General features: G+C 38.4%; 1 protein-coding gene and 2 long non-coding RNA genes across 4 annotated transcripts in view; 2 read left to right on the top strand and 1 right to left on the bottom strand.

The window, feature by feature from the left end:
* The window catches only part of LOC123499343 (EP300-interacting inhibitor of differentiation 3-like), a 35,280-nt gene extending 32,759 nt beyond the window's left edge, over positions 1-2,521 (top strand). For both annotated transcript variants that reach the window (XM_045247223.1, XM_045247222.1), the window contains one exon: positions 2,260-2,521. In XM_045247223.1, coding sequence (XP_045103158.1) covers positions 2,260-2,347 — 88 coding nt within the window. In that variant the 3' untranslated portion in view covers positions 2,348-2,521. The remainder of the gene's footprint in view (positions 1-2,259) is intronic.
* LOC123499345 lies at positions 2,172-7,425 on the bottom strand. Its single transcript, XR_006672954.1, has 2 exons — positions 7,005-7,425; positions 2,172-2,330 (listed from the first exon to the last, which is right to left on the bottom strand). It is a non-coding gene; the product is annotated as an uncharacterized LOC123499345 (long non-coding RNA).
* A 393-nt stretch (positions 7,426-7,818) lies between these two features.
* LOC123499342 lies at positions 7,819-9,679 on the top strand. Its single transcript, XR_006672951.1, has 3 exons — positions 7,819-7,887; positions 8,464-8,591; positions 9,621-9,679. It is a non-coding gene; the product is annotated as an uncharacterized LOC123499342 (long non-coding RNA).
* The last annotated feature ends 2,957 nt before the right edge of the window (positions 9,680-12,636 follow it).

Raw genomic sequence — 12,636 nt, 5'->3', positions numbered from 1 at the left:
TTTATTGATTTATTGTTATTCTATAAAAATTTACTGATTTTTTTTTATTTTATAGTCTAACAATTTCTCATAGGTTACAAAAAAAAAAAAAAAAAAAAAATTAGAGATGTACTGATACCAAAATTTTGGCCGATTCCGATACTGATACCAATACCACCTAATTGGACCGATACCAATACTACTACTTATAGTGATTACTACACTGGGCACCAGGATGGGTTGGTGGATGGCGAGCGTTATCAGATGGGAGGCTTTGTTTTGGGGGATGCTGTAAGTCCTTCTTAGAACGTTTGTGAAATAGGAGCAATTCTAGAAGCTTTTTGAAGCCATTTGCAAACGTAAATTACTCAGTAATTGGAATGAATATCTTCTCAGTCTTCTGATTCTTGTCAGTTATTTTAAATTCTTACTTCTTACTCCTTTAGCGACCATTTGGTCTTGTGCATTTTCATTATTAATTTTATTGACGATATTTTGGCGATCAAAAATATTTTTTAAATTATTAAAATTGTAAAACAGACACAAAATATTAGCAAAAGAAACTCATTTTGTTGTGTATGTTTCTCTTTAATTAAATCTGACATCCTTTGATATTAATTCATTAGACATTAGTAGACCAATTCAGAAAAAAGAGCTTTCACCTAATCTTTTCAATTAAATAGAAAAAAGTTTAGTTTATTCTAAATGTCTAGTGTATTGCTATGGTCTTGAATAATTAATATGCAACAAATTCTACACAATGCACATGATTACAAAACAGAATCGTTACTTTCTTAGTTACGGAATTTTTACATCCTTAGGTTAACACAAGTAACTCAAATATTAAACTTGCATTAAAATTAATATACATATATAATTCGAGCCTCCACCTATTCCAGTATGATATCTTGGAAAAGGCTAGCACTAGCACTGTTAATTATAAGTCAAATAAGAATATGCTGTTATTTACAATAATGCAAAATGCCTAACTATATATATATATATATATATATATATATATATATATATATATATATATATATATATATATATATATATATATACCAAATCATTTTGCTGGATTCTCAATATCTGAAGTTTGACATTCTTAGATTGTAGTTAAAAAACATAAGCTTTTCACCTGTGTGAACTTTGTGTGGGTGGAGGAGCAGCATCTGACTGAGAGACAGTAAGAATGCATGGTGACTCATGACGGACCGTGTGACGGGATGCCGGAGTTCAGCCTATACGCGTTTCATACACGTCCAATTTAGAGGTTGTGGCTTATTACCACAGAAATCAGTATTCTGACATACGGTAATCACCACGGAAACTTAATACGCCGTATTATATTCATTTGGTATCATCAATATCTTATATCGAATATATCACTAAGTAGTAAATTCCTTTTAGGTATCGGAAGTATCGGCATAAAATAAACCGATACCGATACCCATAAAATGGGCCGATACCACCGATTACGATACCGATGCATCAGTACATCTCTACAAAAAATGCCGGCAAAGAAAAGCATACACTTCATTGGTAATTAGTGGGCCTCCTAAGTAGTAGTTTCTTGTTGATCAATTTCATAAAGAGAATTTATTGTTCCCATGATGATACTTTTCTGGATCACACAGATGGGAGTTAAAATGAGATGTCAGGCTGGTGCAAAAGTAGGTGGATGGTAGGTGAATGACAAATGTCTGACATGATAACGTGAATACCTTTGAATTTGAAGATATCCAGTTTTGAAAAAGAACTTTAAGATTTGCAGAAAAATCAAGTGCTGATGCATTTTTTTTTTTTTTTTTTTTTTTTTTTTTTTTTTGTAATCTCTCTTATACTTTGATTTCTGAGTAACCTTGTTGTGCCTCATGAGGCTAGGCATAGACAAGGAATTTCAGCTCTCGTGACAATTACCAGAAGAGCAAGATACTGCATTCTCAGCGTCACTTGCTGTCTACATTTCATCATAAAATGACATAACTGTAGACCAACAATTTTCTCAATTTTTTATTTTTGCATTTAAAGATAGTTTGGCCTTTTTGAGGGTATTTTGAGATAGTTTGATGTGTTTTTAGGTCACTTTGAGATAGTTTTGCATTTTTTGAGGGCATTTTAAGACAGTTTGACATGTTTTGAGGGCATTTTGAGATAGTTTGGCATTTTTTGAGGGCATTATAAGACAGTTTTGGGTATGATAAGACAACTTTATTGACATTAGGAAGGGTGTATGGAGGTCACAAGATTATTGGTCTTGTGTTTGTTAATCTCCAGGCCACATTCTCTTCCTGTCTCCACCACTATCTCTGCGTCTTCCATGCTGCTCGCTGACAACATTCCATTGTCTGCAAAGAATAAGTGAGTCACATTTAAAGTGTCATCTTTGAAGCACAAATTTACACTTTCTAATGTCTTTATTGTTATTTTGAAAGTTATTAATCCCTCCAGTACTGGGACACATTTTTATCTAGAGATTTGTGTACCATTAGACCATTTTGATGACATTAGGAAAGGTGTATGGAGGTTAGAGGAGAAATGGCCACAGTCTTCACTATTTTAACCCCTTCAGTACTGGGATGTATTTTTACCTTGAGGTTTGTGTACCATTAGACCATTTTGATGACATTAGGAAGGGTGTATGGAGGTCAGAGGAGAAATGGCCACAGTCTTCACTATTTTAACCCCTTCACTACTGGGAGAAATTTTTACCTTGAGATTTGTGTACCATTAGACCATTTTATTGACACTAAGCAGAGTCTATGGAGACCACAAGATTAATGGCCATAGTCTTCATAATTTTTAACCCCTTCAGTACTGGGACACATTTTTACCTTGAGATGTGTGTACCATTAGACCATTTTGATGACATTAGGAAGAGTGTATGGAGGTGAGAGGATTAATGGCCAAAGTCTTCACTATTTTAACCCCTTCAGTACTGGGACATATTTTTACCTTGAGGTTTGTGTACCATTAGACCATTATGATGACATTAGGAAGGGTGTATGGAGGTCAGAGGATAAATGGCCACAGTCTTCACTATTTTAACCCCTTCAGTACTGGGACACATTTTTACCTTGAGATTTGTGTACCATTAGACCATTTTGATGACATTAGGAAGGGTGTATAGAGGTCAGAAGATTAATGGCCACAGTTTTCACTATTTCAACCCCTTCAGTAGTGGGACGTATTTTTACCTTGAGATTTGTGTACCATTAGACCATTTTGATGACATTAGGGAGGTTGTATGGAGGTCAGAGGATAAATTGCCACAGTTTTCACTATTTTAATTCCAACATAAATTTGTGAATGTATCAAATCAGCAAATAGTCACCAGAAGAAATTTAAAAACACGTCCTGGTACTGAGATGGTTAATCTCTTCAGTACTGGGACACATTTTTACTGCGAGTTTTGGGCGTGATTAGACAATTTTATTGATATTAAGAAGAGTCTATGGAGGTCAGAGGATTAATGGCCTGAGTCTTCACTATTTGAATCCCCACATAAGTTTGTGAAGCTATATAGAATCACCAAAATAGTAAACAGAATGACTATGTATGAAAACACATCCTGGTATTGAAGGGGTTAATTTGGCAAGTGTTGTGGAGGCTGTATGCAAATCCCCTGCTGTCTGTCTGTCTGTCTGATGCAAAAATCTATTGATATGACAATTAAAGATTTTTTTACTTTGAAATGATTTTTGTACACAATATCTGAGTATGAACAGGCTATTTTCTAGCCTACCTCCCTGGAAGCTGGAGCGCATTCCCTATTATTGCACGTTATAATGGGTTCGGGATACGATAATTCTGATTTGTGGTAAGGTTTTCAGGAACGCACATGTACCGTGTAACGAGGACTTACCGTACATGTAAAGTAGTTAAAGTACATTAATGTACAGTTTAATGACACAGTGTTGTCTGTGTGGACACTCTGTGTGGATGTTGGTGCTGTGAAGGAATGAAAGCTGTTTATGTGACACAGAGGAAATATATTATTATAAAAAGACTGACTTTGCTTCAATCCTGCAAATGTACCATACAAGAAGTTAAGAGATTTTTGAGCCACATTTCACTGAGTGTGCAGAGATTTATCTATTTGTGTGAGGAATGTGTTCCCGAGAGCATCATGTCATGTCAAGATGGCACAAAGGTAAGCTGATTACTGACCTAAGCTGTCTCAGATGTCACTGCGAACCAAAGCATTTTATCAGAGACAGGTCTATTCGTGGAGAACCTCAGTTTCAGTAAAAACACTCAATTTTATCCCAAAACACACTCAAAGCACTATGTAACTGCTCAAAATGCCACAAAACACACCTAGAGCTCGATAGAAACAGCCACACACACTCAATACATCCAAACCACTTAAAACACTCAATTTTATCCCAAAACACCTCAAAATGCCCCAAAACACACACTGAGCATAAAGGTAAGCTGATTACTGAGCTAAGCTGTCTGGGGTGTCACTGAAGCAAAGCATTTTCTCAACAAGGTAAGCTGATTACTGAGCTAAGCTGTCACAATTGTATCGTCATTGGGCATTATCATTTTATACTTCTCCATGCATTCTAATATCATTCTTCCATTTCCATCTGGCTTTTGTGTTCCTTTGAATCCCACATGGCCATTCAAGTCCCAGATTGTAAGCAGTGGATGTTGTGCATTAGTCTCTATGATCTTCTCAATTTCCAGTTTGATAGTACCATTCCTTAGTTTATCATCTACACTAAAATACACTACAGTTATGTTAACCTCCCATCCCTTAACCCCTTCAGTACTGGGACACATTTTTACCTTCAGAGTTGTGTGCCATTAGACCATTTAATTGACATTAGGAAGGGTGTATGGAGGGGCAGAAGATTAATGGCCACAGTCTTCACTATTTCAACCCCTTCAGTACTGGGACACAGTTTTACCTTGAGATTTGTGTACCATTAGACCATTTTATTGACATTAGGAAGTGTGTATGGAGGGCAGAAGATTAATGGCCACAGTCCACTATTTTAACCCCTTCAGTACTGGGACACATTTTTACCTTCAGATTTGTGTACCATTAGACCATTTTATTGACATTAGGAAGGGTGTATGGAAGGCAGAAGATTAATAATGGTCACAGTCTTCACTATTTTAACCCCTTCATTACTGGCACGCATTTTTTACCTTGAGATTTGTGCACCATTAAACCATTTTATTGACATTAGGAAGGGTGTACGGAGGACAGAAGATTAATGGCCACAGTCTTCACTATTTTAACATCTTCAGTACTGGAACACATTTTTACCTTCAGAGTGACTAACTTTACCGATTAGAGAGAGAGAGAGAGAGAGAGAAGGGCTTAGTGACATATCCAGCCATAACATTGTCAAGCCACACCATAAGACACCACCAAGCTCCTCTGAAGTGACGGGTTGAGTGTCTAACCTTCATCAATAGAGTATAGTTGAAGTTGTTATTGTTTTTAAGGTTCCAGTGAAAGATTAACAACATTTCTGCATTATTAACAGCAGGAACACTCTAGCTAGTCACCTCTGTGGTCTTCATGGAGAGAGAGAGAGAGAGAGAGAGAGAGAGAGAGAGAGAGTAGGGAATAATTTTACATTAAACAGTCTGCCCGCCCCCCCCCCACACACACACATAACATAAATAATAGGATAACAAAGGGCCACCAGGGCCCATCTAGGTTATTGTAATGTCACAGGACATCATCATTACTTAAAGATACACTTACAAGTACACAATACATTATATACTAATTTTAAATATTTGGCCCATTAATAGGGCTAAGTCCTGCAGCGAATTCCTCTACAATCTGTGATCCCCATACATGGGGATCATGTCTTGTTTAACTATAGTAAATTTCTTATAAAAACTATCATGCAGCGCTATACATAATTATAAATCTAAGTGCTTATCTAATCTGTTTTTAAACATTGTCAAACTAGTGCTATTTACAACCGTTTCTGGCAATGCATTAGAAGTCTACCCATATGACTAAAGAAATATTTTCTTATATCTAACCTGCAGCCTTGCTTTCTAATCTTCCTGCCATGATTTGTAGTCCTACTTCCCTCCTCTAAGGTAAAAGAAAGATCTCACATCTATGTAGTTTGTATCTGAGAACATTTGAAATAACTCTATCATATCCCCTCTTATACATCTCTCAAATGAAAACATGTTTAATTCCTTTAATCTATCTCTATACTCCAGGCGCTTTAATGCTGGTATCATCCTAGTTGCTCTTCTCTGAACTGCTTCTAACATGTTGATGTCGTGCCTATAGTGGGGTGACCAGGCCTATATGCAATACTCTAAATGGGGCCTAACATAGGAATTATATAAGCTACACACCACTTCCTTACTTTTATAACTAACATTTCTATTTATAAAACCCAGGATCCTATTTACCCTATTTCTTGCTTCTAAACATTGCTTTGAAAATTTCATAGTCCTGTCTATCACTACTCCTAAATCCTTTCCTTCCTCTACTGCCTCTAGCCAACATCCCTCCATCTCATAGCTAAAGTTTGTGTTGTCTTTACCTAAATGCATAACCTGACACTTTCTAGAATTAAACTCCATCTGCCACCTGTCTGCCCATGCTATCAGCCTGTCCAGGTCTCGTTGTATTCTGTAACCCTCATAGTAATAATAATAACACTGCTGCTCCTGCTCCTACTACTACTACTCCCTCCTCTTTTGTCCCTGCTATGCATTTGAGGAGAGAGAGAGAGAGAGAGAGACAGTGAGAGAGAAGGAAATTTTGAGGAGTTGGGGCGGGCTGTGGGTCATAACATAACATAAATAATAGGATAACAAAGGGCCTCCAGGGCCTATCTAGGTTATCCTGTATCAGTTGGACAGCGACCTCGTCATCAGTACGTAAAGATACACTTACAAGTACACAATACATTATATACTAATTCTAAATATTTGGCCCATTAACAGGGCTAAGTCCTGGGTGAGGTGGGCGGCGGGCGGTGTTAACTGGGGTATATATACACAACCATCGCCTTATTTACCACAGTAATGGCTATTTATCTAGTGTGGTGGTTGATTCTGGCTTTGCTTCACTCTCTGGGTCTGGAAACACAGGGGGAGTGGAAGCAGACATTGCTGGACTGTCCATGGGGAAGGCAGGGGTGAGGCGCCCCCCGTGGGTTCAATATTTACGTAGATAATTCATTTAAAAAATCGCCACAAGAAAAACGGCTCCCAGACTAGTATACACTACACTTTTAGGCGCGATAAATAGTGTAACTAATAATCAAAATATAATATTCCTACCGGGTGGATTTTTTATTGAAAGCGGTGGAAAGGAAGGTGTTTGTGTCCAATTAACGGGTGACAAACACACCACAATGTCGAGATGGAAAGCTCACCCAAACTACGTTATATTACATTTTCTGAATAACAAAAATTTTCGCTTTCCAGCCGAATAAAGAAAACACAGATTCTTTGTCATATAAAGATTTTTGTTTTCTATTTTGTTACCACTAAAAATTTTGAATTTGACTTTAACGTTATTTTTTCGGTAAACCAAAACACAGCTGGACTCGATTCTATTGTAGTTTAGAAATTAGTTTACTTTACTAATAACAAATCAGATATCAGAACATTGCCAACTTCACTAATTAAGTAGAAATATTTCAATCTTTACGACGAAATGTGAGTGACCCCAACCCTCCATTTCCGTATTGGGAATATAATATTCGTATTATTTTCCTTTTTCTTTACCATTTCATATTAAAATTATTTTATTTCAATGTTATTTTGAATTTTGTAAGAATTTGAGTGATAGAGGAAGTGTATACAATGATGTTGACATTTTACGTAGGAGAAGAAGATCCGGCATTATAAGCTTGAAGTGTTGATATTGACAGTTTTTGAACATTTGTAGAGCAGGTGAGTTATTCCCAAGTGTGTGCATGTACATGCTTATTATCTAAAGTATGTAGAGTTAGTGAGACGTGCCAATTAAGGTGAAAAAAGTCTGGTAAAGTGAAAATAAGTGCGTCTTTATAAGCAAACTTTTGGGTTTTGTTGCCTCATATTTGTGGGGGTGATTCCTGCCCTCCTACGCCTTGTCACGCCCCCATATTGCCTCCATAGATAGCTTATGCACCCATGCGCGGGATAGTTTGATAGTTGAAGCGGTTACTGAGATATGGTGGTGTTCTTGTGTTAGTCAGTGTCCGCCATCCTGCCTTCCACATCGGCCCTCTCTGTGTTAACTATTTTCAATTTTTCTTATTTAGTACGCCTTGTCACGCCCTCATATTGCCTCCGTAGATAGTTTGTGGATCCATACATCTCCCATATGCGTGATAGTTTGATAGTTGAAGTGGTTAGTGAGATATGGTGGTGTTATATTGTGGTAGGCAGTGTCCTTCACCCTTTCCTACGCCTTGTCACGCCTCATTTATACTATTACTACCACCACCACCACTACCACTACTACAACAACTACCACTATTCCAGAGGTGCACCATGGCTTGCCACAATGTCACAATTGGTCCTTGGAGAGCCGCTGCTGTTGACTTGCTGCCTGTCTCCTCTCTGCAGCAAAACTCCACAAATACTCCACTCACCAAGTTCCAGAGGGAGAGGTGAGTGTGTTTGGGTGTGGGAGAGGTGTACGCAGGTGTGCTGTGAGTGTGGTGTGTGTGTAAGTGTGTTTTTTGTAAGTTTTTGTAATGTCAACTATAGCTACCTATGTATATTGCTTATTTTTTATGGTGTGGTTTGACTAGGGTAGACTTAATGTGGGCGTTTTCCAGGTGTGATTTAAGGGTTGTTTGTGGAGTGCAGGTGTGTGTGTGTGTGATGCAATATTTTAGGTAATTTTGGATGCGTTTTGGTTAGGTAATGTTTGTCTTGTTTCCTCCATATCTCCCTCCACAGGTTACCTCCAGGCTTTTCCTTCAGTAGACTATTTCCTCCATGTTTCCTCCACCTTCCCTCCAATTTTGAGTCTCCTATCTCACTTCTATCATAGTCAAAATAGTACTTTTCTAAATCTCACTTCAAAACCTGACAATTTTTCTCATTTTTCCCTCCACCACCTCCTTTTCTTTCCTCCATATCTCCCTCCACACACCAAGCTGTATACTGTGCTGGTGTGTGCGGGTGTGGGAAAGGTTTCCGCAGGTGTGGTGTGTATGTGGTGCGTGCGGTGTGTGTGTAAGTGTTTTTTTTGTTGTGTAAACTATATATTTTTTTGGTGTGTGTTTTTTACGTTTTCCAGTGTTTGCAAAGAGTTGTTTATGATTTGCTGGTGTGTGCAGGTGTGGGAATGGTGTGTGCTGGTGTGGTGTGTTTGGTGAGTGTGGGATGTGTGATAGCGTGTTTTTTCTTACAATTTTGTCTCATGAACATCAATTTTTTTCACTTGTTTTGGCCAGAAAATATTTGTCTTTTTAAAATCCTTCTATTACCACCACCATCACCCCACCACCACCACTACCACTGTCCAACCACACCCACCACCACCACCACTGTCCAACCACACCCACAACCACCACAAACAACCAACATTACCACATCAGATGCTCACAAAACCACACCATTTCACTACCACCACTAGTACTAGTATAACCACCACCACTACTACCACCACCACCTCCTCCTCCCAACAGGATCACCAGACACCACCGGCCGTACTAAAGGAAGTTGCTCTATGTAGGGATGGAACATGGCATCTGCACCAGCTGGGACACACTTAGCCAACTGTGAGTATTGAAGGCTGTTTAAGGGTGTTTGAAAACTTTGAGGGTGTTTAAGGATGTGTTAAGGTTGTCTCAGGGTATTTTTAGGCTGTTTTAGATTGTTTAAGGCTATTTTAGGGTGTTTTAAGAATTTTAGGATGTTTAAGGGAGTTTTAGGCTATTTTAAGGGTGTTTAAGCCTGTTTTAGTGTTTTTTAAGGCTATTTTAAGGCTATTTAAGGGTGTTTAAGACTGTTTCAACTATTTTAGGGTGTTTTAATGGTGTTTCAAAATATTTTAAAATTTTGGCTCCTGAAGTGATGAAGTGTATGCCCACGCCATCGCTCCATCAGTGCTTCATCTACTCGCTTTGTGTGTTTTTTATGATTCAGTAACAAAGTGACTAAGGGCCGTACCAAGAGTCGCGAAGGCCAAGGCACGGACCTTCCCTTTGACCAGCAAGGCAAAGCCTTCGCCCTTACCTTCAATCCGTACCAAGAGTCGCCGTGGAAGGTAGGGCCGCGAGAGGTCTGCTGCTAGCATGAGTTAGTAACAGTTGTTTCAGTATTGGTATAACTGTAATCCGGATTTGAGCTCCACGAACAACAACAAAACCACAGTGCGCGCGCTACAAGAATGGAGGGAAGAAGCTGTGACCGGGCCAAACCACTCACGCACGAAGAGAGAATATTGATTCTCAATCTTGTAAAAGAGAATAAAGACTTGCAAGACCGCTCAACAAACCCAGCTAGCCTTCACAAGAAAAAAAATTAGCTTGGGAGGCGATCACCAAGTCATTTAATGCCATTAACATTTTTTTTTATATTAAGATATTTATAGCTAAATAAAAAATTCAAGATTTTAGCATCAGCTGGTGCTTAGAGAGAAAATTACAATGTGAAAAAGAGGCAGGCTAGGTAGTGAGTAACAAGCCCACATGTGATCAGAGTTATTGAATATCTGTGTCCTCAAGCATTCCTTATTGAAACCTGGCTTGCCACACATTTAAATAATTTTTCTTCTTTTCAAGTTTTGTATATGTATAGCAGTTCTGAATGTTTATTGTTGTTGCTCAATTTCACTATGTGTTTATAACAGGTTTATTCAACAACTTTACAGACTGCAGTGTTTTCATAATTTCCAGAATTCTTAACTTTCTTTTTTTTCTGTATCCTTCCATTATCCCTAAAGTGGTAATTTATCATTTGTTTGGAAATCACTGTCTTACAAAATCCATATATAGAAACAGTGGTAATTCATTACAAGAGTTGAGAAATTTGTATTCTTTGGGATCTGCTAGACCACAATTTGTATGCATATCATTAAAAATTCCATAGTTAACACATTAGTATAGTCAATCATGAATTACATTAATCATGGCCTGAAATGGTTTGGATACAGGACTATACATCTTGAGAACTACCTACAATACTGTCAGTATACCTAGACTTAAATCCTTGCACATCACACCCAACTCAGTGAAAAGTTATCTGTTGACTTAGCTTTAACATTATTGCACTCAATGCTTATGTCACTCACTCTGAATTTATGGCCTCCGCACACTGAAACACTAAGGTCTCTCTCTCTCTCTCTCTCTCTCTCTCTCTCTCTCTCTCTCTCTCTCTCTCTCTCTCTCTCTCTCTCTCTCTCTCTCTCTCTCTCTCTCTCTCTCTCTCTCTCTCTCTCAGATATTAATCCAGTTTTATTTATTTCAGATTGTGTTAAGAATATGAAGAAAGACAGACCAAGACAAGAAGAAGAGGAGGAAGAAGAAGAAGGAAGAGGTGGAAGAAGATGAGAAGAGGAGAAGAAGAAGAGAAGAGAAAAAAAGAAAAGGTAAAATAATAAATATTGTCATTTTATAAATTTTTTTGCTATTTCTCTCTCTCTCTCTCTCTCTCTCTCTCTCTCTCTCTCTCTCTCTCTCTCTCTCTCTCTCTCTCTCTCTCTCTCCCTTTCTTTCCTTCCTTCCCTTCCTCCTCCTCCTCCTCCTCCTCCTCCTCCTCCTCCTCCTCCTCCTCCTCCTCCTCCTCCTCCTCCTCCTCCTCCTGTACTAATACTATTACTATTATTACTATCCCATTGTGACCTGTGTGACCTCTGATCTTTTGCCACAGGACTCCCTGGACTGCGACTTCACTGTGACCCGAGAGGAGGTGGCCACTCAAAGCTGAGGTCACACGGCTTCCTTCCTTATGCAGGTCAGTGGTGTGGTGTGTGGTGTGAAGTGTGGTTAGGTTAGGTTGGGCTGGATAAGATTTTGAGGACATTTTGAGGCAGTTTGGCATGTTTGATGGGTATTTTAAAATAGTTTGGCATGTTTTAAGGGCATTTTAGACAGTTTGGCATGTTCTAAGGGCATTTTAGACAGTTTGGTATGTTTTGAGGACATTTTAGACAGTTTGGCATGTTTTGAGGGTATTGTAAGACAGTTTAGAGGCCATGTTAAGACAGTTTGGTATGTTTTGAGGACATTTTGTTACAATTTGGCAGGTTTTGAGGGCAATTTATAACAGTTTGGCTGGTTTTGAGGGTATATTAAGACAATTTGGGAGGTTTTAAGAGAAATTGAAGATAGTTTGGCAGGTTTCAAGGCCATTTTAAGACAGTTTGGCAGATTTTGAGTGCAATTTAAGACAGTTTGGCAGGTTATGAGGATATATTAAGAGTTTGACATATTTGAGGGCATATTGAGACAGTTTGGCATGTTTTAAGGGCATTTTAAGACAGTTTTTTGGTTGAGTTGCGTTCAGTTCAGTTTACAACATAGTGAAGGTGACTCAATGTAAACAGTGCATCTCTCATTACAGGAAAGTCAAGCCAAGCCAAGACAAGCCACGCCACAACACAACACAAGCCTTCTACAACACCTACAGCCATCAGCAACACCCAGGGTACAAGACAACACCTAAGCCATGAAGAAGAGTTAGGATAGATTAGCAGTTTGT

The sequence above is a fragment of the Portunus trituberculatus genome, chromosome 49 (genome assembly GCF_017591435.1).
Source record: "Portunus trituberculatus isolate SZX2019 chromosome 49, ASM1759143v1, whole genome shotgun sequence".
In the NCBI taxonomy this organism is placed as follows: Eukaryota; Metazoa; Arthropoda; class Malacostraca; order Decapoda; family Portunidae; genus Portunus; species Portunus trituberculatus.
Note: the sequence above shows the minus strand (reverse complement) of the source record. Positions and strands in the feature narration are given on the sequence as shown.